Source organism: Carlito syrichta, unplaced genomic scaffold, assembly GCF_000164805.1.
Source record: "Carlito syrichta isolate Samal-C Ts95f unplaced genomic scaffold, Tarsius_syrichta-2.0.1 Scaffold302880, whole genome shotgun sequence".
Taxonomy (NCBI): Eukaryota; Metazoa; Chordata; class Mammalia; order Primates; family Tarsiidae; genus Carlito; species Carlito syrichta.
In genome coordinates this window covers 900,554-924,178 of record NW_007246976.1, presented here as the reverse complement: position 1 = coordinate 924,178, position 23,625 = coordinate 900,554, and the positions used below count along the sequence as shown (strand labels likewise).

The following is a 23,625-nucleotide window of genomic DNA, read 5'->3' as shown; positions in this document are numbered from 1 at the left end:
GTTGGAAGCTGGCACTCCTGACTTAAAATAAGCCTAGGAGACCTCAAAGAATGAAAAAGGTTGGATAGATCTGAGTATGGAATGTAGCAAATTTAGAACATTTTAGGGAGAATGAAGGTTGTCACGGACTAAATATGTGAGGGGGGATGGAGTAGGAGACAGCGTTTAGGGACAGAATTTGTAGCAGCTCAGGGCTGATGATGATGGGAATTAGGGACAAAATAGAATAAGTAAATGAAGCCAGAGGGGCCTTGCTTGAACCAATTATAATTGTGTATCATGGACTAAGGAGTATAAGAAAAATGATTATGCAACCCTATGAACATGAAATTAAAACAAAAAGAAGGAAAAATAAATCCAATGGATGAGTTAAAGAGCAAATTAGATATACTGTACTGAGAAGAAACTGGAAGAAACATTTAAATAAATTACCTGAATGTAAGTTAGAAATAGACGATACAGTGTGAAAAAGTCAAACGTGGCATATAGAGTGAGAAGATCTAACATACAGTCTGCAAGAGCTAATACTCAAAGAGAGGATGGCTAAGAGTATTCCATACTTGATGACAGACATTCATTCTCAGACTAAAAAAATGGCATATCATGCAAGTATGAGAAATAGAAGCTAAGAACATCAAAGACAAAGATAACATGTTAAAGTAGGCAGAGAGAAGGAACAGACTATCTTCTAAGTAATTAAACTGACTAGCAGCTAACCTCTCAATAACAATAATTGATGTCTTAAGAACATGAAACACTTTCAAAGTACTTCGAGGAAATAGCTGTCAACCTATACTTGTGCACCCAGAAAACCCATCTTTTAAGAATGACGGCAAAAATAAAGACATCCTCAATCAAGCAAAAACTGAATTTACCCCAGCAGACATTCACTAAAGGAACATTCAGAGCACGTACTTCAGGAAGGAGAAAATAAATGCTAGAATATCTTATTTATTAAGTATGATACTATTTTATAATGTTATTTAAAAACTCAATTTCCTTTTTAAAAACAATAGCAAATTTCTAAAACGTCAGAAATTCTAATTAATGCAACGAGTTAACTAGGCTGTATTACTTGTCTTGCCTGTTTACGTATTGCATCATCATTGATGTCAGATGCCAATCACTGGGTACTCTGATATTAAAAACTGTTGAATTGCCAGGCACAGCGGCACATACCTATAATCTTTTGACTTAGGAAGCTGAGGCAAAAGGATCACTTGAGCCCAGGAGTTCAAGACCACCCTGGGCAACATAGTGATATCCTGTTTCTTTTTTTTTTTTTGAGTTGGAGTCTCACTCTGTCGCCCAGGCTGGAGTGCAGTGGCCGCTCCCTGCCACCGCAGCCTCGACCTGCTGTGCTCCGGCGATCCTTCCGCCTCAGCCTTCCAAGTAGCTGGAACTAAAGGCACGCACTACCATGCCCGGCTCATTTTTGATTTTTTAAAAAAATCTTTGAATCATTGGACATAATGCTGCTTATGCTATGTGAAATCATACTGCATTACATAATGTGGTAATTCAAAATAACTGCATGAAACTTAAGTCCAAAAGGTGAGATCTCAAGAACAAAAACTGCATTTAGTCTCTGTTTACATAAATGAAAGCATTTAAGAAAGGGTTAATTGCAATATTTGCATAATTTTTATAGTTTACAAGAAAGTCAAATGCTACAATGGATGCTGTAATGATGACAACAACTGCTCCTATAATAAACCTAACACTAGTGTCTAGGGCAACTACAAGATATTATAGATTGTGTGGTATTTTTACACATTAAATCTTATAAGTATCTAACTTGAACATGAGAGATCTTACATAACAAGAAATTTTGTTCTTTTGAGTCACAGTATACAAAGTAATAAAGAGCATTTATGGATGATTAAATATTGAAGTGAAGTTGAAGTATTTAATCTACTGCAAAACTCATTTAAGTAAACGTATCCTGGAAATATAGATATTATTAAAATTATCCTTGAAGAGAACATTTTCATCCAGTGTAGCTCATGAAAATGTAATTTCCTTCATCTCTGAGACTTTTGAATTTTTGTTAGACTGTGTTCATTTCCAGCACAATTTTCGAGTAGTATATAAAGTGTATTTTTATATATTTGAGAAGAATTTGAGTGACTTAAGAAAATCCCACAGTGCCAAACCTATTATTGTGAAGGTACGTTTATTATAACAATGAAAATCACAGCAAGTAGAAACTAAAACAAAAACCAACAACCTATTTTTAACTTATCATTAAGTTGATTTTGATGTCAATTTTCATGCTACCATCTTGTGTCATTTTATAATAGGCTTTGTGACCTAGGAGACCTTGGACCAACTAGACTGATCTCAAATCAAATAGAAATTGGTACTTTTAAAATGAATACACAAAACAGTTACATTTGCAGAAATTAAAAAGCAAAGAGATATACTTAAGACATTTCGGTTAATTTTGATAGATTTATTTTCTTTCTTTTTAGCTTCTCTAAGTTTTTACCCTGTACCTAAACAAAACATCAGAATCTGGATACTGAATACCAAACAACAAACGGCTGTAGTTTACTCCTACAGACCTGTCATCAATTATTTCTAAATCAAAATAAGTTAAAAGTACAACCAACAATTGTTTTATTTCCAAAACTGCCCAAAATCGGCCTGGGCATTTGCTGGTTCCGGCTCCAAATGGCATTAGGTAACACTTCAACTTTTTCCCTCTTTTGAAAAAGGTGGTTTTCTTCTTACCGTCCTCTACAAAACGATCATATCTAAACTCCTGTAAAGAAGAACACAGTGTTAAGATTAAAATTTTACATGCAGTAGTTTGGGTTCAGGGTCACTAAGTTGCTAGCTCTTTCTACCTGTCTTAAATAGCTCTTCCAAATTAGACAAATGCCAGAAAACATGACAAAATGAAAGTGAGGTATAAGCTTGTAAAAAACTCAAATACCACTAGAGACCGATTTCTCCCATATCGAGGTGAAATCAAAACACCCAATGACTTTTTTTTCCCTACTTGTATGTCTCTCCTAAGCCAACCTTCCTACGTATAGAGGTAGTATCTCTATTTTTGCTCCCTAAGCCGAGTCCTGACCTATGGTACTTGATATACCAATGTTGTACAGAAGGTGAAAACTCTTGTGGGACTGCCATTGTTACCAAGAACTAGTGAATACTACCAGCTACAGGAGCTGCCTAACTGTGGGTCCCTAATTTGCTTTTCTCTTATCCCTTCCCATCCAGCTACTGATGATGGATGAGAACTATAAGTTTAAGATTCAATGCTTATATTTGGGTTAAATAGATATAAAATAAAAAGCTTTGGACAAAGCACTAGAGAGGCCCTAAGCCACAAAATCAATCTTACTTGTTTTGTGATGTAGCAAATTCCTACTTATGAATGTTTTATTAAAATGAACTTTCTTTGGGTTTACTCTAAGGCGTCAAGTATTTCTGATATGTTTTCATAAATAAACTATATTACTTGTTACAGAAAAGTACGAGACTGATTTACCTCGCATGTTTGGCTCACCATCTTAATTTTGTCTTGCTGCCACAGGGTTACGGTTCAACTCTTACTTGAGTTTCTTAGAGGAGACTGAGTGACCTTATTTTAGCCTATGGTGAATTAAACGATTGATTAAATTAATGCTCTTGTCTTGCATGAAAACGACCAAGTATTTTCTGTAGTTGGTGCCCATTAGCATTAGATCTGCTCAGCACACAAGTGTGACATGAACTACATGAAGTCAAATGCAAAGAAGTAGGTCAGATCCAAAGCATTTTAGGCTAAGGTGAAAACCCTACAATACATGAATAGATTCTGAATCCCTCACAAATGATATAATTTTCTTACTCGGTGCCTGTTTTGCTAATGTCAGTGAATTATTTCCTTTAAAATATTGGGTTTATCCTCATTTACCGAGGTTACTTATTTTGGTAAGTATTTATGCATAGAAAAACTTTGAGTAGTTTCTATTTCCTTCTAACTTGCAAGTGAATGTAAGAATAATGGCAAAAATCTATCTGCATTTTAAAACTGCTTAATTTCTGGTAACTACTATTTTGAACACTTTGGAACATAAGTACATTTTATCACAGTTCTGGAATGTATTCGAACACCCCAGGCTGACACTGTTCCCAAGAGCTCCCTGCCTAGGCCTAACTGGTCTAGGTGAACTTTGCTATGATGTGATTTGTTAGAAACGCTCTCACAGCAGCCCCACTGGTTAAGTCAGAAAATGCAAAAGGGAAACTTAGCTTGGGCTATAACTTTTTCATGTCTTGATATCATAAGTAAGGCCAGACAACACCATGGCTTTCTGGTTCTTCTTTGTGAAAAATGAATGTGCTGCCCTCTAAGGGGACCCAGTAGTCAGCACACAGTGCAGGAGAGCTCCCTACTTTCAGCTAGTGACTTTCAGCTAGTGTTTACATTCAGCTCCCTCAGTCTTCTACTCAGTCAGTCATAAATATATTTTTTGAGTTAAAATTAATTTTCAGTTTCTTCTATTGCCTGGACATGGAGAACCCGAGCAGGAATCACATGGAGAACCCTGTGAGAGCTGCTGGAGGTATAGTTTGGTTTTAGCCAAAGAGGGAAGGGGCGTAATAATCTCACCACTGAGATTTTGGGGTCACAGTGACACAGAGCAAAGGTTCCAGACACTCAAGATGTATCTATTCATTTGGAACAACTTAAACTTGGAATTCGTCATGCTGACTTAAATTCATTGCAGTGCCATAATAGGCTCAATGCTTCACAATGAAAGAAGTTCAGCTGATTGAATGAGAATAGAAAAATCATAAGAGAAGGTGTAAGGCACTGAAATTCCCCATTGTTCCTCTAATGATTATAGCAGTTGACACCCCAGCATCGTTCTTCTGCATAAGATTTGCCTAAGCACTAATCTTGGTAATCACATTGCTCTGGCCTCTGATTGGCTTGGGATAGGATGTGTGGACCCATCTGGTCAGTTCCACAAGGAAAAAGTCTACAGAGACATCTAGGAGTAGTTCCTTTGTGAAAAGAAATGGTTCATTACCCTTTTTCCTCTGGATCTTATTGTGTGTGACTAAGATATCTGGAACTGCCACAGTTATCCTGCCACCAGGCTGAAGACAGAGCTAATCAACAGGAGATGGCAGAGCCAAGAAATCCCAGGGGCTTGGAACTATCACATTTTTCATGTATCTGTGTGTTTAAAACCTTCAACACAAGTTCGGTACAACACATTTTTTTGACCACTCCTGTATACAAAGCATTAAAGCATAAGACGGGTCTTGCTGAGGTAGGTGACACACAATAGACTCATACCTTAAATCCACTCAATTCATAATTTGGGGTATAGGAATATAAACTGATAAAAGATATGCCTTTTTGGTAATCAGCAAAAACTGGCAATGTTTTGGATGGATGGCTAAGGAGCACTGTTGTCTCTGGCTTATTCCTCCTGGGAATAAGATGGCAGAATACGGAAGTCCCTTTTAATCTCCATGACTTGTGTTCAAATCAGTGGCATGTCAGTTTATGAGAGTGTGCATATCTCCTCCCAGCTCTGTGTTTAGGTTCTTCACATTGGTAACATGAAATTGGCCAAGGTAAGAGTATTTATACCATGAAAACTGACAAGTGCTACAGATTAGGGTTTGGACCTCTGGTTTACAAGAACACTGCTCATTGCAATATGGTAGGTATAAGGTGCAAATTTACTGATATGGCAGAAACCCTCTCAATAAGAAGCATCTGACCATGAGAAAATAGCCTCATGTGATAAGGCTGAGTCCCTATACTGTGAGTTTATAAGGGCAAGAGCCTTCTACTTCTTCTTTTTTTAATTTCAATGTCACCCACTATGTCTATCAAAGTGCTTTTTGGATAGTAAATGTTCCATATAAGTTTGTTTCTTAGAAGCCTACTAATTGCATGATCTCTATTCCAGCTTGAGATACAGACAAAAAAATTATTGAGAGTATCTCCTTATCTGTTAAGACTAATATGTTCTAAGAACTGTGGAAATAATCAAAATAATACTGATGCCACAATTTGTATAGTGATTTAGAATTTTCTCAAGGACTTTCAAATTCATTTATCTTTTATTATTCTTATAATTCTGATAATTAGATAGGGAAGAATTACATGAAGCTTTCAATGCCAGAGCTTTTGAGGGATATTTTAAAGGCTTTAGGATGACATTGTCACTTCACTATGTTTCTTTACCTTAAGAAACTCCATGGTTATAGTAATGTTTGATATTGCTTCCCTATAGGCCAAACAATGTCACCAAGTCTCCCTTTATCCCTTAGCAACTCAGGACCTAGGAAAACCAACCAACAGATTTTGTTGGTTTTTTCCCACTGCTGTTTTTTCCCATTGCTGTAGTTCCGGATGCTGTATTGTGATAGGAAAAAAACCACGATTTCCTATTGATTATTTGAGAGCCAATTGTATGAATTCTGACAAGTAATAGACATACATTTAGTGAAGCCCTTAGAAAAAATTTAAAAGCTATTTACTCCTAATTAATTAATAGATAATCTAGACTTTGTTGGATAACATTTACACCTATGAAAATAGAGGACAGTAATTTAATGGGTATTGTGTTAAGTCTGTAGATTGCCTTGGGTAAGATGGACATTTTAACAATGTTGATTCTTCCAATTCATGAGCATGGAACATTTTCCATTTGTTTGTGTCATCTTTGATTTCCTTGAGCAGTGTTTTGTAGTTTTCATTGTAAAGGTCTTTCATGTCTCTGGTTAGGAAAATTTCAAAGTATTTTATTTTATTTTTTGTGTGGCTATTGTGAATGGAATTGTGCTTTTTATTTGGGTTTCTGCTTGTTTATTGTTGGCGTATAGACATGCGACTGTATTTTACATATTTATTTTATACTCTAAGACTTTGCCAATGTCCTTCATCAGTGCAAGGAGGTTTTTGACAGATTCTTTTGGGTTTTCGAGGTATAGAATCATGTTGTCTGCAAAGAGGGATAACTAGACTTTCTCTTTTCCCATTTGGATACCATTGATCTTCTTCTCTTGTCTGATTGATCTAGCTAGGACTTCCAAAACTATGTTGAAAAGAAGGGGTGAGAGTGGGAATCCAAATGTACCATAAAGAAAAAAACAAACAACTCCATTACAAAGTGGGCAAGAGATATGAATAGACACTTCTCAAAAGAAGACATAACAGCAACCAACTAATACATGAAAAAATGCTAAGCCCCACTAGTCAGCAAAGAAATGCAAGTTAAAACCACACTGGGATACCACCTAACTGCAGTCAGGATGGCCATCATCAATAACTTAAAAAACAACAGATGCTGGAGAGGATGTGGCAAAAAGGGAACATTTCTGCACTGTTGGTGGGAGTATAAACTAATACAACATCTGTGAAAAACAGTCTGGCAACTCCTAAAAGATCTAAAAATCAACCTTCCATATGACTCTGCAATCCCCCTACTGGGAATATACTCAGAGGAACTCAAGTCACTCTATGAAAAAGATACCTGCACATGTATGTTTATTGTAGCATTGTTCACAATAACAAAGTCATGGAACCAACTGTGCTGCCCATTGAAGGAGGACTGGATAAAAAAGAAAAGCGGTATATATACACGATGGAATATTATGCAGTCATAATGAAGGACAAAACTATGAACTTCATGGCAGGCAACCTGGATGGACTTAGTCTGTAACACTGAGTGACCTATCACAGAAACAAAGAACTGAGTGTCACATGTTCTCACTTGAACAATTACTGTAATAAGAAAAGGATTGGTGGTAGTGGGAAACTACCAGGGAGGTTGGAGGAAGGCCTGGCAGTAGTGGGAATCTACTGGGGTGGGGCACACCTCATCAACAAGGGTACTTGCATAATAAACATTTGTATACCTAACCCTGAATTGTACCCCACATCTTCAAAATTAAAAAAATTAAAAATTTTTTAAAAGAATCATAAAAAAATAAAAATAAAAGAGAATGGAAGAATCAAGATGGGGTGTTTCCTTTGTTCTCTCTTACTGTTTTAAATTTCACTTGACAATTTGTTTTCCCTCATAGGTAAGAGGCACCTGAATGACTAACATCATGATAAACTAAAAACCAATATTCAAGAAAAAAATAATTCTCAGCACAAAGGTTACATGTTGGTAACTTCTAGGCCCAACTAAGACTCAAAATATCTTTTGTTTATCCCACACTGTGTTTTAAACATTATTTTCCTATTTAAAAATTCAAAGCTGCACCACAAAGTCTGTCTTTTCAGGTTCTTTTAAAGAACAAATCGAAATGACTTGGCCAAACCAGGTCTAAATGCTTGAAGGAGCTGAGGGCTAGTTTGGAAGTATCCTCCAGTGGTCCTATTTAGATGCCTTCTGGGGTCTCTTTTGCCATGGTTCTTGCCATTCCTAATAGTATTCCTTTATTTATACACAAACTATTTCTTTATTTGGTCTATTTAGGCCCAGTACATATTTAAATGTGCAATATCTGTCCTGGTTTACAATTTTAACTGCAGCATATTTTCACTTTCCATATATTCATCCATCCAAGCATGAATCAAGCATTATTGATTCAACATATATGGACAGCCTCCTGAGTGCTGGGCACTGAGAATACAGAGAGGGCAATGGCACAGGCTTTCCTTTTCTGGAGTTTACGGAATATGGGAGCATGGACAAGTAAACAAATAATTGCACAATACCATGAGTATGCTACATAACAAAGAAATACATAGGTCACAGAGGAATGAAGTGGGATTCAGGTACATCACCAAAGAAGAGATGATTGAATGATTCTTGTGGAGTCATTTGAAACCTGCTGGGTATATAAGTAAGGAGGTACATTCTAGGAATAGGGAGCTGCATGTGCAAAAGCTTTCAAGTGTGAAGAAGACCTTGGTCTGTCTTTGAAATGCAATATTTTAGAGTCTTTTGGCACTCAGACAACCTGAAATGATGTTTTGTTGAGTTGGGAGAATTTATGTTCTGCTAAGGTCCTTGTCTCTGTGCTCTCCAAGAACAGCTATCCTTATAAATGTAGTTAGTCTTCCTCACATTTTTGTCCAACAGCAGTTATTGTCTGTTTTTCTGCATGTAAGGCCTGATCTTCCCACCCAAGGTGTATATAACACAAAAAGCAGGTAGTGATGAATGGGAGTCTCTGATGAGCTTCTGAGTTATCCTTTCAGGGACAAATGGCTAATGACAGACTTTTCTAGATCTTTCTTCAGTACACAGTGGCTTGGGATGGGCATCTGTTTTATGAATCTATAGCATCTACTTATTGCCATGTTAAGCGGTTAAGAATCAAAGGAATAAATCTATATGCCTGACAATGGTAGGAACTCAGTAAACATTATAGAATAAATTATAGGACCTCACAAAGTCCTGTTAAGATGGTTATGAACGATATTATTTTTTTCTGTGCCAGGAATTATCAGCATTTCACAACTAATTTCAAGGAAACAATGACATGGCAATAAATTAGCCAGTTAATTTTAACCTTAATCAGTCATAACTTGCTAATGTTAAATCTAGTAAATAAAGAGGATGTTCATCAACTCAAGTTAGAGCTATCCTAATGATGCTAAATCAGTTTTCACATTATTAAAATTTTGTTCTGCCACTGATTTTGTATGAGGTAAACCTTCTGATTATCATTAAGAGTAGATGATTTATTATGTACATTTTGGGCATTGATATTTAGCACTCCAAGGAAAAATATAAATTAGCATGCTTCCAATTTTAAACTTTGATTTTTAAGCCCCTAAAAGTCTAAATCAAGTTCTTTTTCATCATGGGTATGGGGAATAGGAGAAGCCCAAAGAACAGGTCATAAGGACAGCAGTACTCTGGTAAATAGTTATTACTTGTTGATAACTTTAATGCTATTTTAACTTTGGTAATATACATAATAAACTTAATGACTATGAAAGAATCATATAAGGAAAATAATAAGCAAAATTTGAATAAATAATATTGTAGCTAGAAATAAAACTATTTTAAAATTTTAAAATATTTTTCAGATAATAGCTATTCATTCACCCTACTTATTGGACATCTACTATGTGTGGAATCTTTTTTGTAGTTACAAATGAGGAGATAAAGCTTGTTGTCTGCAAAATTATCATTCATTCACTAATATTCTATAACCTATTTGCTATCATTATTCATATAATGCCTCTCCTGAAACACACAGAAATCATACATACATTCCCCCCCACATAAGTCATTTGCCTTTGCCGATGAAATAAATGCAAACTAACTTATTGTATTTGAATCTGCTCCTTTCTTATTAATTTCCAAAATTCAACAGCATTGTAATCTATCTAGCCTGGTTGCAAAATATCTAACTTAAAAACTGGGTTTAAAAGTGGCCCAGCTATAAACTGCTCAAAAAGAGCACAGAAGTTTCCCTTTGAAAAAAATGCATTTTATATACAAAAGCTGCTGCAGCAACATTACTTCCTGAGAAGCACAGGCAGAATACAACTGCATTGAATTTGCATGCAGGTGGTGAATCTCTGAAGTGGTATTAAGGGATGAACCAGGGTGGATTAATTTCCAGTCTTTGATATTCATTAACTCCAGCTTCAGAAAAAAAATACAAGGAGATGACACAATTACCCTCAGAGCTTCACCCGTGAGCAGCAGCTTTGCAATCTCAAGTTCACAATGCCATACTAATTGATCAAGAAGGGGCACATACCTTTAACAAGAGGTGAAAAAGTATGTGGGCTTAACTGCTGCAATTATGGTATTTGACTTTGGAATAGTCAACCCCACTTTGGAAACACTTAGCAAAACAGTTGTAATTATTTATTCTCTAAGCCACCTGTCAATAGCTAGCCCTCCATAGTTTTCAATATTTCTCTGCCAAGCAAAATGTAATTTCAACTGAAAGGTAATGGTGGCCAAGGTACAATGTCTAATTCATTTGAAGCAGATAGCATTTAGCCTCATCACTCTATTTCTATTTGTAGATCATGAAACTCTTCAAGGATAGATCTTTTGAAAACACTTCAGAAAAGAGAAAAACTTTCTTACTGGAAGGAAAAACAGAAGTCATCAAGTTATCTCAATAATTCCTTTTGGAACAAAGTGGCAAGAGAAAGAAACCACCAGGAAGATGGGCTTAATGTTTATTTACCTCTGGAGCTTCAAAGACTTCAGGGTCACCATGTAAGACTGGAGGACAGACAGCTACCAAGTCTCCCTTTCGCACACAGCAGTCCTTGATCTCTGCATCAAGAGTCAAGTCCTCCTCAACAAAACGAATTGTAGATGAAAATGAGCACAGTCGTAACACCTCAAGAATGGTGCTTTCTGAAAGAGACAAACACACAAGAGTTTGTTAAAACCGGGCTGCTCCTAAAAAGTGCCCTCATTTGGCCTTTATAGCTCATAACTATAGCCTTGATTGAAAAAGAAACCATTTCTTCATCACATCCAACGAGCACCAAGAGGAAATATGAGGATGGGCAGTGGTTTGGCCCCAACATGACTTGGGAGCATTTCACAGGTGGAGACAGCAGTGCTATACCTGGACCGAAAGTCACTGATTAAGATTTTGTGGGAAAGCATGGTCTTCAAGAGGGGAGTGCTGTGTTATAGGTATGCTTGTTTGAAATGAAAATCATATCCCAGTTAAAGTACATTGCTGGTGGGTTATTCCACCAACCCTTGGAACACCGGGCTTTAAAGCCAGGCTTAGCCATTTAATGACCACTTAGGCAGCTAATAGTAAAGTAATCGTAGTAGCACTTTCTGAGACAGCTTAACACTTAATTTCTTTTATGCTAGCTGTAAATAAAATGTGAGTCAGCATTTGCTGGAAAAATTTCAAAAGGAAAATACTTTCACAGGATTTAGAAGAAAAACACATTTTCCTCAGCACCCTGGGAGAATAATAGCCACCATCATATCCTGGAAGATTCCAGAAGCTGAATGTCCTTGCTTTCCCAGTGGCCTTCACCTTTTGCTCCTAGCACGACAGATTTTATGGCTAATTTCCGGCAATTTATCCTGGCAGTTTGAGGCGGAATTCCTTTGGGAATAATATGCATAATTTGCATAAATCATTCTGATAGCATGCATATCAGCGTGTAGCTCCTGTCTAGGTCTGCATCTCTTCCTTCATAATCAAAACTGACTATGTTTCCACCAGCGTGAATGGGTCCTAGAATATAAAGCTTGATTCTTTCTAATCAGCAATGTGAAAAAGGCTCCAAATGGAGTTTTTTTCCCCCTTCACATGATAACAAATGGTGTGTTTATGACTTGCGATTTAGAAATCACACACACACGCACACACAGCCCAGTTTCTCGGTGTTCAGCAAAGCTCTGAAACACAGAGTACCCAATTATTAGATTATTAAAGACAAACCCATCAGGGAGACTTGCATCAGCCAAAAAACAAAAATAAATGTTATTTCAGTGAAATTTAAATCTATGCACAGCTTGCATAGGGATATCAAGTAGCTTTGGGTGCCTTCTCCCAGGAGGTTTTTCCTTAAGCATGCATTTGTCTAAAGAAATGAGGCTGCGGTCAGCTTTGTGTGGCCAGTGTGGTGATTCAATGTGACGTACAGTGAGGCTGTGCATATTCTCTTGGACTGCCTTCGTTATTATAATCAGGCAGAGTCAAATCGGTTTGTTGGTGATGAGGCCAGAAAAGAACTTTGGTTTTGGAGCATGGACTTTACCGCAGATAGCCACAAGGCACCTGACACGACGAATTTCAGCTGGCAGGACACCAAGGACCAACATTTCTATGGTGAAAAGCAAGGGGTTGGCCTCCCATGTACTGCTGCTGGCTCTGTTGGATCAAGACTAGCGCAGCATCCGTTTAGCTTGTGGTGTGAAATGGTAGCTGACATATGCAGCAGTGCTGTTCACCCAACAAGTCCAGTAGGGGTGTGGGAAGAAGAAACACAAAAGCAAAATAATTGTGGGGTTGTTGCTGTGACAGGACAGCCATATAGCAGTCCAAATAACACGGTCACATTTGATTGGTTGATGTGCTCTCGGGAAGCATGGCAGCTTGCGCCCACTGCAGTATCACAGATGACAATTGGGCAAGCATATCTTATGCAGAAGTTAATCACAATAATGGAGCGCAAAGTGTGGCTTAGCGGTCAGATCGTCAGTGACAAATCTGTTTTACCTTCCAGTACCAGTTATGTGTGCGAGATGAGGTTGGCTCTTGCTCTGAGCGATCATGCCGATGATCATTAGATGACAAAAGTAATGAGTTGCGTTATTATCAACAATGGAGAGTCGAGCTTATGTGGCTCTGCGAACAGCACAGACACAAAAGCCAGCAGCTTTTCCACCAGCCCCAATACGATTGCGGGCAGAGCTATATGTTGAGAAGAATGACAACTCCACAATAAAAAAAATTGCAGCCTCTACTTGTAGTTGTCATAGTTGAGCAGACACCAGCCAGTGCCACTGACAGACCAGCTGGGCCCTGGGAGGACTTCCATGCTGCACCAGGAGGTACAGTAAATTATCCTGCACGGTAGAGCAACATCTGTTTCTGTGCTAGTGCCGAACAAACAAGGCAATTTAAAACATACCAAGGGATAACCAAGCAACAAATGAACATGACCCTCATTTTTTCCCCCCTTCTCACATGCGAGGTGCTAAACTTCATTGTGCAAGCACTCCATGAAAGAGAAGCCAGGTTTCTATTTGATAAGGTGTTGTCAGAGAGATTTTACATATTTCTAAAATGGAAATAAAAATCTTATAGTATTGTTATTCTTAGAATCCCCCCCTCTATCTTCATTTCTTTTATACCAAAGCTAGCACTCAGTTCTCAAATTCGCTCTAGAATTAAAAAAAAAAAACTTTCCATATACTTATAAATATTCAGTCTTTAAACCTAATTTGCTATACTTAGTTCACATGCCTTCAAGCATTTGTCTTCCAATTTCCACTGAATAAATGCGTACTAATGAGAACTAGAGCAAGCTGCTGAGGCAAAGCTGGGTGACTTGGGTCTGGCCTGCCACCAGCTTGTGATAGGCGGGCAAATTGAGTTAAAATGAAAAGTCTTGTCAGCTGAAATTCAACATGGTAGCCAAACAGCAAGCTGTCAATCATCCATCCAAAACAGGGGACTGCAGGTAATAAAAGGTCATTGTGAATCATTAGTGCACTTGGCTTTCATATGGAAGTTAATTTTAATTAAAGATGATCTCTATCTGTAAATGTTTTATAAAACTTATTGTGCATAATGGTTGTTAATTTATACTAACATTTAGCAGGTAATAGGATCCTCTAATTATTAGAATGCATTGTCAAAAAATGGCTATCAAGAATGCTAATATTTGGGGATGCAATTTACACCAGACACTGCAACGTGCCAAGCACTGCAACTGTGATTAAGATAAGGAGCCTGTGATTTATTAAGAACTGAGCAATACTGACCTGTATACAGTAGAAAATTAAATTACAAAATCCTCATTATGACCTCACAATTCCGAACCTGCACTACTTTTCCTCACCTGGCTAGGGAAGACTTGCATCTCTTTTCAGGATATAAAACTATTCTGATTAAATATTCCTTCTAGGTAAAAAGCTGGGGGATGTCTTGAGCTACGATGCTTTACAACGCAACTGTGAAGAAAAATGACAAATGAAAGGAAATACTGGTTTAACAAAAGGCATATATATTTTCTCTTTTGCCCTCAGATCTCAATTCTGGCTGTAATAATTGACAGATGATTCTCATTTGCATATTTAAGGCGCAAATGCAGCTCATGAAGATCGATAATGCATGTTACAATGTAAAAACAAATAAGCACATCCGGGTTTCTGCCTCACACTTAGGCCATGTCTGTATATGTGGAATGAATGTACTGTGACATGGCCAGGCTGTTAATTTGGGTCATCTTAATGATTGGTGCAGGCTGGCATGCCATCTGATTAGCCATGGTGATCAGTGGATAGGAGCAATGGATGGAGTAAAATGAACAGTCAGGCTCTGCTGCAGTCGCTGGGGCTCAACATCCGGGGGGGTCTCAAAGAGAAGGTGAACGAGAAAGGGGGAGAGGTGTTGGATGTGCAGATGGTATGTTCTAGATGGTGTGATGAAATAGAGTGAGGCTCACGATATGTGTGTGTGTGTGTGTGTGTGTGTGTGTGTGTGTGTGTGTATGTGTGTGTGTTTCTACACAACTGTCTTTGAGACAAGTGAGAAGGTAAATAAGAAAATCATATCATTTGAAGCAAAAATCACTAATCTGTCTCAACAACTGTATACATTAAGTAAAGTTAAAAATAAGTCTGAATTGGTACAGATGCCTACCTTCAATCTGCATCGCAGACACAGTCTTTAGTTTACTGCTAATATATGGAAATATAAAACAAACATTTATACACTTCATAAACACTCATTAAGATACTATTTGATTGAAGAACTGGGCCATTGTTACTGGGGGGAAAGGGGAACACATGTGGATTTGGCTTTCATGGACACTGCAATCTAGGTAGTTCTAGTTTAGAAGGTACATATAAACAAAAATGTTCCAAGAGCCTAATGAAGATATTGTACAATTTCTTTTATTTATTATTTAAATTGTCAAAAATTGTACGTACTTATGATATACAACTAGATGTTCTGAAATATGCATACATTGTGGACTGGCTAAATCAACCTAATTAAAATACATATTACCTCACATGCTCATTATCTATCTGAGGTGAGAACACTTAAAATCTATCTACTCTCTTAGTAATTTGATATTGCATAATTTCTGATTGGATAGCTCCAACACTGGCATTCAGAGGGTCCATTTTATTATAAAGCTATTTTTCATATTGAGATTAAATTTCCTCCTTTTAATTTTCACTCTTTATAAAACACACAGGCAAAAAACAAAAAAACAAAAAAACCCCCTAATTCCTCTTCCATATAACAGTCCTTTTAAAAATATGTAAAGGCAACTATTGTGCCTTTTTCTAATTGTACGTCAGAGATGATATGGTGTTCAATCTTTTGCCATACCAAATGAATTCAATGAGTCAATGTACCTCTTAAAATGTGGCAGAACTGAGTGTGTACTATTTTCATTGAAAAAGTAGAGAACTATCATTTTCCATGTCCTTGACACCATACTTCTATTACTATTTCCTGCGGGCAGATGAGCAATAGATTTTTGAAATAATATCACCGCCAACTTGTTTTAAACGTTCTGATATCCCAGAGGTTATCAGCAACCTGGGTTGCCCATTAGAATCACCCAAAATTGCATTTTTTTTAAAGCTCCATACTAGCCAATGGAATCAGAATGGTTGTATTAACTAAAACCTTATAATTAGAGGTTTTGGATCTTGACTGCACATTAGAATCAACTGAGGAACTTTTAAAGCCAACAGCCTGCACCCCCAAACAATAAAATCAGAGTCTCTAGGATGGGACCAGGTCTGGGTAGTTTGTAAAGCCCCCCAGATGATTCCAAGGAACAATCAAGGCTGAGAATCTGTGCTTTAATCCCTTTTCTGCTGATCCACACATTTCTCATCCTATTCTTACACAGCTAAATTTTAGATCTAAATACAATAATTTGCATTTCCATTAAAGTTCTTTTTCAATCCTTTCAGATTCTGTTTCAGTTGTTCGTTATATTATTTAACCTCTTAACTTTGTGCTGAGCTGAAAATTTAATGAACTCTAAAATCAGTATTTTTCACTTTTTAGCCAGTTTTCTTATATTACATATAAAAATCATACTACATCCCTGAGTTTCTGATGTACCTTTTTGTGTAAGATGCTTCTCTTCCCTTCTCCAGTTACAAGTTACATGAAGCTATATCTCCTCTATATTCCCCCATGAGAAGAGAGGATGTTGTTGAACTTCACTCTTGTCTGCATTACGTAAATGTTTAAATTTTCAGATATTATTGTATAATATTGGATGATCTTTTTCAAAATAACACCCATAAGTGTGACACATGTACTGTGATAATGTAAGATGTTAATAAGGGAGAATATGTGAGGGTTACATAGGAACCCTCTCTACTATCTTTGCAATTTTTCTGTAAATCTAAAACTATTCTAAAATTTTTAAAGATTATTTTTATTTTAAAAAACCCCACAAGCTTCTAATGTGAACGTCTCGTCCTCTCCTCAACTCTCAAAATCCAACTGCATTTGTGAATCAGTAGTAACTAGCTTGTATAAAGTAGTGGCCAAGGTCTCTGGCTCATTTCTAGAGCATTTTTGTCTGAAGTGACAGTTGTTATGAGTAGGCACTGAGGTCAGTCAGACCTGGCAGCTGTTTCTGACTCTGCCACGATTGTCTGATTTGAGTTGGTTAAGTAGTCTTTCTGAACCTTGTTATCCAGTAATTAAATGAATATAATATCTGAGAATTCAATAACTTATTATGCATAAGACTCTTAATACAGTGCCTGGCACATAGTCAAATAATAATGATTAACATTATCATTCATAACATATTAGCTTGAAGTTAAAAATTCAGTCAAATATTTCATCATCTGTCCCACATTTTCTGACCTGGATATGATATCATGGCTGGCTTTCTAGAATTGAGATATAAAGAATTCCTTTCCTCTCTCAATTAGGACAATGATAAAGAATCCCAAAGACTGTTAATAGATCTGAGGGGAAAAGTGTGGATTTGGTAAGAATACCCAAGTTAAAGTCCTATTTTTCTCTTTTATCATCTTTGTCATCTTAGGCAAGTTATTTAGTACCCTGAAAATTTTCTCATCTCTGAAAATAATGACAAAATAAAAGCTGCCACAGTCCTCCAGTGTAACTTGGTGAAGACAACATTAAACAATATAAATCCATAAAATTGTTTTGAAATATTGAAATCATTAGTAGATGTAACATGGTCCTGTATTTTTTTCTTTTCTGATTCACTACCCCCTCCAACTACTCACAATCAGCTTCAAATCTTTAATAGAATTTGGTGGGGACTCACTCCAAATTGATATTTCTAGAGTTATTATAATCTATAATATTCTCTTTTAAAAAAGTATTACAGATTTTGCCCAACTCTAGTTTTAGGATATCTCCTTTCATTACAATATCCCTCACTTGGACCATGTTTGCAACCTTCCTCAATTTCAGGATATGTATTGAACAAAATTAGGTGCTGCTATTCACCTGAGCCATTCAGGAGCAATACATCTTGCCTTACACTCTTACTTCAGTATTGTTCTTTTCATGAATGATACCTAGAAAGAACATTTCTGTGGGGTAAGGTTGACTTGAGTATGATGTTCATAAACAATTGAAAATGAAGAAAACAATATAGACTTCATAGAGATGTCATAGAGGTTAAATATCATTTTGGTGATAAAAAATAGATAACATTTATTAAGCCTAAACTCTGTGCCACTAGATGAAGTTATTTATTTATGTTATTCAGCTAAACCATAAGACATAGTATTCATCAAAATTGTTTACTATTGATTTATCAAAATTCCAGTTTTGAGAGTTTTTTCTCCTTGCATTAACTTTTTTCTTTTCCTTGTCTCCCTAAATTATTTTTTATACTTTTCTATTTCTCACATCTAAAATCTGCAGTTCTAAATCCTGCTTACACCCCAGTTTTTCTTTTTTCTAGGATAACTGAAAAATTTTTACTTTTCTCTTGGAGTTTCTCAAACTTCCATTCTATCAGCAGCTTTTCCTGTTGAGATTCAGGTCCCAAGCAATAGTCACCCGAACCTTATTATCTCTACTAAGTTATTTTAAATTTTTATTTAAATTTAATTGTAGAGATCATTACTAAACATTAATAAACAAATAATTTTAATGAGGCCAAGATAAGCAGAATATTTATTTAATAAGATATATAAAAAATAAAGTCATCTTTTCTTTGTCTAAAATAAAAGAGGAGAATGGCTTTAAAGAAAGATTCTCAAGAGCATTGGAAAAAAGCACACATCTATCATAATCTCTTACAACAGATGATTGCTGTGAATTACTTAAACAGACTATGGCAGTCTAACGTTTCTTTTCAACCCTGTTTTATAATCAAAGTGTGCTGACATGTAAAATCTCTGTCAAAAGAAGATTCTCCTTTTCCTTTGCTGCAACAGTACCAAAATTATCCTTCCTGGTAAAAAATGTAAGTTCATTTTATCATTGTGATCTTGTTTCTTATAATAATAGAAATTCAAGAGTTAAAAAAGATAATTGTATTTAAAATATGTAGAACTCTTTCCTTAAGATGAGAAGGGTAAGCACATATACTCATGCCATGTGGTACATTGCAAATATTGTGTAAATCTTGCCTTTGCACATACAGTTCATGCTCTTTTACTGTAGAGAAATACAATTGAGCTATGACTATCTACAGAGGTTATATGTTGTGTAACTAATTCATATAAAACTTTGATCTGCATTGTGAAAGAAAAAAATCACACTATTTTCTAGATCACAATTGGCTCCATCATTTTAAATTCTGGTAATGAATTACACTGGCCCCTGCTGGTAACCGAGGTCATGATGAACCTTCTTTTCTGAGAGTACCACCTTTATCCAGGTGGCTATTAAATTTGCTTGGAATTTTGGTTGCTGTTATTCATTTGTTAATCATAGGAAAGCTGTACATTTATGAGGGATCCAAGGCAGAGGGATCTCTAGCTCTAGCTATAAGTGTAAATGGATTCAGATTATTTCTTCTGATCTAAAACATTTAAATGTTTCTGCCTTGGTACTGAAATTTTAAAATTATCTTTGTTTTTCAACAGCAAGAAATTGAGAGTAAAAACAGAGTTGATGAATTACAACAAAATTTAAGACTAATAACTGTGCATAGAATACAAACACATATTCCTTGAAGTTTATTTGCATTACTTCCCAGTGTGCACATCTTATTCATAAAATACAATGGAAATTACTTGAATATATGGAAAATGAAACCTAGATCTTCAAAGAAATTATAAATCTTTTACATAGAAAATACTGTGTATCCAAGTGGAGGTAACAACCCAAAATTTGACTTTTTTTGTATTTGTCCCCCAATAATTCTGCAAAGAAAAATAAAAGAAAATTTGTATTTTAATAATGTTGGAATATATTCTTCCTCGAAGAAAATTTAAAATTACTTTGAAAGCATATGCTAAAGACAGCACACTACAAGGTGACACATTTTTCCTAATTGACTGCCAGTACAAGACATGCTTTCTGGTGTTGCGCAGGTCTCAGCTTGATCAGTGGGAACAATTTCTAGAACATTTGGGGAATTCTTTACAGTGCCCACTGGTGGTCAACACTGACCAAGACTGGGAAGGCCTTTATTCCAAAAATTTCCCATCTAAGAACCTGGATCATATTTTAAAAATTAAAAAAAAAAACTGAAGCCATCATAGGCTAAAATACTTGCCTACATTGTCAAAGAAGTGAAGAAACAAATATATAAACACTTATTTCTACATTTATCTAAAGGTACTTGGAATATTGTACCCTAAATGACACTGCTGGATGAAATGTTAAGCAAAAGTAATAGAGAATAACTCATTGATATGGAATTTAACTTTGGGAGAAGGCTCTTTTGGAAGAGCCTTCTCAAAATCAGTAAAGAGGAATGCAATCAGCTGTGATCAAAAGCTCCTGTCACTGAGGTACAGGCCTACGTAGAAATAGAAAAACATTATTAGTCACTACCAACCTCAAACATATTTGAAATACTGACCATGTATATTTCATGAGTCAGTAATTATTTTATAAAATATCAACATTTCACAAGAATTAGTTGTAGTTTTTTTCTTTTCTTTTTATTTCTTCCTCTCTTCTTTCTTCCCCTCTCTTCCTTCTCTTATTTTTGTTTCTTTTTTCCTCCTTTTTTTTGTTTTTGTTTTTTTGATTGTGTTTACAAGTCATGACTTCCAATGGAAAGCATTTTTCTACATTTTTAAGAATCACGCAACCTGTGCCTGAAAATATAGACAACCGTTTTAAGAAAAATAAATACATTTTGCACATAAGGTGTCTTTCTGACGTACTTTCTTTTTCAATCCCCAAATAATTCTTGACAAGATAGTGCAGCAGTGTTTGGAAAGCATTAGCACACCAACAGATGCTCAGAATCAAATGACTTAATAGGCATAAACTTTTTTTCAAATAATTGCAAAGCTTTGGTTTAGCCTTTTGCATACCTTGCATAGTTAATTACCTAGGCCTTAATGTTTACATGCAATGAGAGGATCTACGGTTATAAACTACATAATTTATAATTGATGTAAATGGGTGTTATTATGTCAATTAGGCAGCTGTGTCCTCTACCTCTTGGTAAACAGCTATGAGTGATAAACTGAGTTTGCAGAAAGGTACCTTCTTTTCTTCATAACAGATAAAAATAAATTACCTAGGCAGAGCAGGCTGTCCAATTGTTCTCTGGTGAGGTAGATGGGAAATCCAGACCCTTTCTTTTGACCTGTTGACTGCAGCAAACGGTCAATTTCGTCACGCACCGCTGCCATAGCTTCTGGGTGCCGCAGAAGATAATACATTGCCCAGAACATAGTTGGAATAGTGTTTGCCACAGAGGCCCAGAGAAAGCCTAAATGATGTGCTGGGAGAAAATAAGTGAAAAGGAAGATTAATAGCGTTTATTACACTGATTAGATTTGCAGTGTGCTAATTAAAAGATGTTAGGACACAGACCCAGCCAAGGATCAGTGCATGCTAATGAGAACCAATAGGCTTCTGAAGTCTAATTTTCTGCTTAATGAGAATAGTTTAAAATGTAATGTGTGTGGGGGTGGCGGGGAGGTGGAGAATGAGATAAGAGGAGTAAATGCAGCTTAGTTATACTCTTTCTCATTATCACCATTAAGTATCTTGCTTTACCACCTCAGCAAAAAAAAAAAAAAAAAAAAAAAAAATCAATTATCACAGAGGGTTGTTTCAGAGTAAAACATTTTATCATTAGCCAATTAGAAAGAGCATAAAAATTTTCAAGGTCGCCATTTTGTCTTTTTATTTCAAAGGTCTATTGTAAATTATTTTATTTTAGGCAAGTACTCATTCAGAAGTTTCTTACCTCCTATCTCAAAGTCTTCACGCGCATAGTATTTCTCCAGGATATTTTGCCTCATTTGAACAATTTCTGACCATCCTTGCATCTTGGATAAGTTTTCTGATGACAAGCGTTTTATGATTTTCTCTCGAATAGACTTGACATTTCCTAGAAGTTCAATGGGTACGTTGGATATTAAATATGAAAATTTGTCATCAAATGTTAAAAAATCGTCTCTTAGTTCACTAATAAATTTTTTCCTGTCTCCAGCAAGAACTTTTCCATATATGGTTGTAAATGTGATCTCAAATATTATAGAGCTGCAGAATGTACACAATTGTGCCTTGTCCCAACTTGTGGTTTTTAACAGTTTGGGTTCAAATACTTGTTTCAGATTCTGTATCATGCTTTCCAGGAGTATGTCCAAAGACTTGCCTCGCAAAAGTTGATAGCAGCCATGAAGCTCATCGTTCATGTCATCATTGTTTGACAATTGAGTGATAGAAAATGTTTTTGTTAATAACTGATTACTAAATGCTCGAAAGCTTAATTGTTTGTGATTTTTTGTCACTAACTGGTACTGGAAAGGGTCCAGGATAAATGTTATGTACTTCCCTTAAAAAAAAAGAGAGAGAGAGAATATGAGTTTGTTTGGTAGTAAAACAAACAAACAAACAAACAAACAAAACCTCTTAAATTACAAAATATTTTACTCAAATTAGAAAGTCCCTAATAACTGAAGCACAAAGTTTAATAAAAATCCATTTCATTCAAAGGTGTATCCCATGTTTCCTTTGAAAATGGAAGATGGTGGGAAAAAACTCTTAAACTTGAAGATAAATATCCTTAAGTTCTTAATGATCTTTATGAAGATAGTTTACTCCTTCAATTTTTATTTTAACTAAAGTGCTCAAACATTTTAAATATCCTTTAAATATTCTCATAGTCCCTTGACTTAAACACTTCTTATGTTTTTTCCCCAAACAAACAGAAAACAGCAAAACAAATCAGTAACATGCCATTCTATTTCTGATTATTTACACTTCCTAATGGGCATTTTCATACTCAGGTGTCACCTTAGTTTTTTACAAATACAATAATTTTAATGCAAATAAATGACCACGTGGTATGCAGCAGGTTTACTCACAAATAAATGTCTAATTCAATACTAAAAAAAACCCACAAATGCCAGCATTCTTACTTTTTTTTTTTTTTTTTTGAGTTGGAGTCTCACGCTGTAGCCCGCTCCCGGCCACCGCAGCCTCTACCTACTGGGCTCCAGCGATCCTTCCACCTCAGCCTTCCGAGTAGCCGGAATTACAGGCGCACGCTACCATGCCTGGCTGATTTTTTGATTTATTGTAGAGATGAGGTCTTGCTGCCCAGGCGGGTCTCGAACCCGAGGACTCAGGCAATCCACTCACCTCAGCCTCCCAAAGGCGCGGGATTACAGGCTGAGCCACCGAGCCCGGCTAGCATTCTTACTTTTATGGTTGATAAAATAGTGGCTAAGGGATTTTCGTAATATGTTGAAAGTCACATACTGACTTCTGACTAACACAGGATTCCAAACTACAGTCCATTCATTTATTCATTCATTCAGGCCTTCATTCACAACA

At 36.1% G+C, this 23,625-nt stretch overlaps 1 protein-coding gene across 1 annotated transcript in view; it reads right to left on the bottom strand.

Moving 5' to 3' along the window:
* Nucleotides 1–1,951: 1,951 nt before the first annotated feature.
* LOC103259558 (25-hydroxycholesterol 7-alpha-hydroxylase) overlaps nucleotides 1,952–23,625 on the bottom strand; it is a 214,335-nt gene continuing 192,661 nt past the window's right edge. The window contains exons 5-8 of the mRNA XM_008057220.2: nucleotides 22,031–22,621; nucleotides 21,353–21,559; nucleotides 11,146–11,321; nucleotides 1,952–2,767 (exon numbers count right to left, since the gene is read on the bottom strand). Of these exons, the coding sequence (XP_008055411.2) occupies nucleotides 2,480–2,767; nucleotides 11,146–11,321; nucleotides 21,353–21,559; nucleotides 22,031–22,621 (1,262 nt within the window). The 3' untranslated portion in view covers nucleotides 1,952–2,479. The remainder of the gene's footprint in view (nucleotides 2,768–11,145; nucleotides 11,322–21,352; nucleotides 21,560–22,030; nucleotides 22,622–23,625) is intronic.